This window comes from Cebus imitator, unplaced genomic scaffold, assembly GCF_001604975.1.
Source record: "Cebus imitator isolate Cc_AM_T3 unplaced genomic scaffold, Cebus_imitator-1.0 Scaffold316, whole genome shotgun sequence".
Lineage (NCBI taxonomy): Eukaryota > Metazoa > Chordata > Mammalia > Primates > Cebidae > Cebus > Cebus imitator.
Window position 1 is genome coordinate 349,753 of NW_016107631.1, and position 3,871 is coordinate 353,623.

At 50.3% G+C, this 3,871-nt stretch overlaps 1 protein-coding gene across 1 annotated transcript; it reads right to left on the minus strand.

Annotated features, from left to right (window-relative positions):
• Positions 1-1,674: 1,674 nt before the first annotated feature.
• Positions 1,675-3,526, minus strand: POLR2G (RNA polymerase II subunit G). Its single transcript, XM_017503818.2, has 3 exons — positions 3,383-3,526; positions 3,139-3,248; positions 1,675-1,882 (listed from the first exon to the last, which is right to left on the minus strand). Exons 1-3 carry the CDS (start codon positions 3,392-3,394, stop codon positions 1,690-1,692), a joined length of 315 nt encoding a protein of 104 aa, XP_017359307.1. The 5' UTR covers positions 3,395-3,526; the 3' UTR covers positions 1,675-1,689.
• Between the last annotated feature and the right edge of the window lie 345 nt (positions 3,527-3,871).

Here is a 3,871-nt window from a genome sequence, read left to right on the forward strand (position 1 = left end):
TTGCCCAGGTTGGTCTCAAACTCCTGGGCTCAAGCAATCTTCCCACTACTGTCTCCCAAAGCACTGGGATTATAAGTATGAGCCAATGCACCCAGCCCTTTTCTCTGTTTTTTTAGACTTTCATTTGTATTTATTTATGTATTTACTTTGAGACAAAATCTCGCTCTGTTATCCAGTCTGGAGTGCAGTGGTAGAAGCTCAGCTCACTGCAACCTCCACCTCCCAGGTTCAAGTGATTCTCATGCCTCAGCCTCCTAAGTAGCTGGGACTATACTCACACACACACCATGTGATGCCTGGCTAATTTTTGAATTTTTAGTAGAGACAGGGTTTCACCATATTGGCCAGGCTGGTCTTGAACTCCCAACATCAGGTGATGTGCCTGCCTCAGCCTCTCAAAGTGCTGAGATTACAGGCGTGAGGTACCAGTGCCTGCCTAAACTTTCATTTCAAAGTAGTAAAGAGCTGGGCTGGGCGCAGTGGCTCATACCTGTAATCCCAGCACTTTGGGAGGCCAAGGCGGGCGGATCACAAGGTAAAGAGATCAAGTCCATTCTGGCTAACATGGTGAAACCCCATCTCTACTAAAAATACAAAAAATTAGCCGGGCGTGGTGGCACATGCCTGTAATCCCGGCTAGTCGGGAGGCTGAGGCAGGAGAATCGCTTGAACCCAGAAGGCAGAGATTGCAGTGAGCGGAGATTGAGCCAATGAACCCTAGCCTGGGCAACAGAGCAAGACTGCATCTCAAAAAAAAAAAAAAAAATGCTGGGTGTGGTGGTTCACGCCTATAATTGCAGCACTTTGGGAGGCCGAGGCGGGTGGATCACGAGGTCAAGAGATCGAGACCATCCTGGTCAACATGGTGAAACCCCGTTTCTACTAAAAGTACAAAAAAAAAAAAACTTAGCTGGGCATGGTGGCACACGCCTGCAGTACCAGCTACTTGGGAGGTTGAGGCAGGAGAATTGCTTCAACCCAGGAGGCGGAGGTTGTGGTGAGCTGGGATCATGACATTGCACTCCAACCTGGTTAACAAGTGAAACTCTGTCTCAAAAGAAAAAAAAAAAGATTTGAACACCCGTTGGGCACATGATCTTGACCAGTACACTTAACTTAAGCTTCAGCTTCTGTAAAAAAGCACCCACCTTGTAAAATCACTGTGAGTCTCTGCACATTACCTGGCCCAGAGTAACTACTCAGTCAATGCAGGCTTTTATTGTTATGACTATTTATATTGACTCCCTTGCCCTCTGAGTCACACAGGGCGAGATTACCATACAATTTTAAAGTGCAGCACAAGAAGTAAAGTTACTGCCCAGGCATGGTGGCTCACGCCTGTAATCCTAGTGCTTTGGGAGGCTGAGGTGGGCATACTGAGCTCAGGAGTTCAAGGCCAGCCTGGGCAACATGGCAAGATCCCATCTCTACTAAAAAAAAAAAAAAAAAAAAAAAAAATTAGCCAGCCGTGGTGGCACACGCCTTTAGTCCCAGCTACTCAGGAGGCTGAGGCAGGAGAATCACTTGAACCCAGGAGGCAGAGGTTGCAGTGAGCCAAGATCGTGCCACTGCACTCTGGGTTAAAGAGCAAAACTCAAAAAAAAAAAAAAAATAATAAAATAAAGTGACTTAGCTGAAGGCACAGAGTTATCAAGTGGAGCCAGGACCCAACTGACATCTTCCAAGAGACTACCCCACTGGCTCCCCTATGTATGGTCTCACCTTGTTGACCTGAGTGACAACAGCATCCACGACTTCTCCTTTAAAGGGCCGGAAAACAATGGCCTTGTACTTAACTGGATAAAGGACGAAGCCTCGGCCTGGCTGGATCACACCAGCACCGATATTGTCAATGGTGGTTACAGCAATTACAAAGCCATACCTGCAAGGAAGAGGAGAAACAAAAGGCATTTTGTGTCCAAGAGCCTCTACCGATTCTGCAATAAAAGTCACTAAGCTTTTGGGAGTAGGGTCGGGGAGAACAAAAGGACAAGTTGATAGCACCTCAGTTCCCAGAGCTTAATGACCAAGAGGACATAGAACACAGATCAGTATGTATAAGGCCAAATGCTGCTCTGGTAATTTCACAATAAATGTCCAAGAAGGCTGGAGTCCTTGAGCCAACAGGTCTCAATCTTTGGGATGCCTGAGAATCATCTTATTACAATGCAGACTCTGGCCCGGCACGGTGGCTCATGCCTGTAACCCCAGCACTTTGGGAGGCCGAGGCAGGCAGATCACCTGAGGCCAGGAGTTTGAGACCAGCCTGGCCAACATGGAGAAACCCCATCTCTACTAAAAATACAAAAATTAGCTGGATGTGGTTATGCACGTCTGTAATCCCAGCTACTTGGGAGACTGAGGCAGAATGGTTTGAACCCGGGAGGCAGAGGTTGCAGTGAGCCGAGATGGTGCCACTGGACTCCAGCCTGGGTGAGAGTGAGACTTCCATCTCAAAGAAAAAGAAAAAGAAAAAAAAAGTAGATCCTCAGGTCTGCCCCAGAGAATCTTGATTCTGTAGGGAACAATGAGGCTCAGGAATCTGCATGTTCAAGAACCACCCCAGGTTTTTCTGATGCTGGAGGCCCAAGTAACTCCACTGCCCTGGGTTGGGTCATTAATACCACCCTGTGAGAGGCCCCTCTGTGCAAAGCCCAGAGATGTTCAAGTCCCAGGCTTCTTCCTTCCTCCCCCAACTCTCGATCTGCTTTTTCTGGTCCTTCATTGAGAATATATAGAGGCCCATTGTATGTGGTCCCTGGGCACAGGAGATAAGAGAAAACCAGCAAAATGACAGAGGGAGAGCAGACACAGGAACAGTAATTACACTGTGGGCTCCACGAGGGCTTGTCTCATTCTATCTTGTTCTCAGAGCCCAACACGGGTCCTGGCACACAGCAAGGATTTTTTAACATGTTTGAGGAGTAAATGAATGACCAATTTCAACTGAGGGAAGGAAGTCTTATCGGCCAGCATTGCAGAGGGCGTCGAGGGAACCCAAAGCAGGAGGCAACTGGCAGCCTGAGAGAGTGAGAGAGGTCCCCAGAGTGGGTGGCAGGAGGAGCAGGAGCTGGGGAGGGGTTGCAAGCATAGCGCCCGGTGTGCGCGATCCGGCTGCGCGGTGAGGTCGGCACTCACTTCCCGGTGCAGGTCCCCTCCACCTCGGTGAAGAGCTTCTGCTTCACTGTGTTGAGCAAGTTGGGGCCGAAGTAGCGCGGGTGCAGCAGGATTTCGTGCTCTAGGGAGATCTGCGGAGAAAAGTGGGATGGCGACCAGGCCAGGCGCTGGGAGGTTAGCGGGCAAGAAGGAGCCCCTTGCGCCGGCGCCTGGCTTTGCTCCTCCTTCCCACCCAGACCTTGCTGCCACCCTGAGCCCTGCTCACATGGTAGAACATCTTCCCAGAGCAGTCTGGGAGGCTAAGTCCACAACTCCGGCAGCCCCTGGGAATCCACCGGAAGCACAGATAGCCTCCGTAACCCCAGTTCCGGGCCGGCCGCGACCAAGAGGGCGGAACTCCACCCCCTTCGCGGGTCTGATTGGGCCTCGCTGTCGGGGGCGGGAACCACTAAAGCCACGCCCCTTGTCCGCCCAACCTGGGCCTCAAAAGGCAACTCTCTTAATGCACAGCCTGTAACAACTGCTCAGTAAACACTTATAACGAGATTAATTAATTAGTGAAAGAATCCATAAGTCAAGCGCTATAACAGAGTGCAGCAAATCGATTCAGCAAATATATATCTACACATGCTTGTTGGAGGCCCGAGTACTTCACTGCCCTGGGCAGAGAGAGAATCTCTGTTGTCCAGGCTGGAGTGCACTAGCCAGATCATAGCTCACTGGTGCCTCCAACTCGTGGCCCCAAGCGATCCTC

Coding starts and splice junctions, on each gene's coding strand:
- POLR2G (XM_017503818.2), bottom strand. Junction 1,883..3,138: donor GAGGGGACCTGCACCGGGAA/GTGAGTGCCGAC, acceptor TCTTCCTTGCAG/GTATGGCTTTGTAATTGCTG.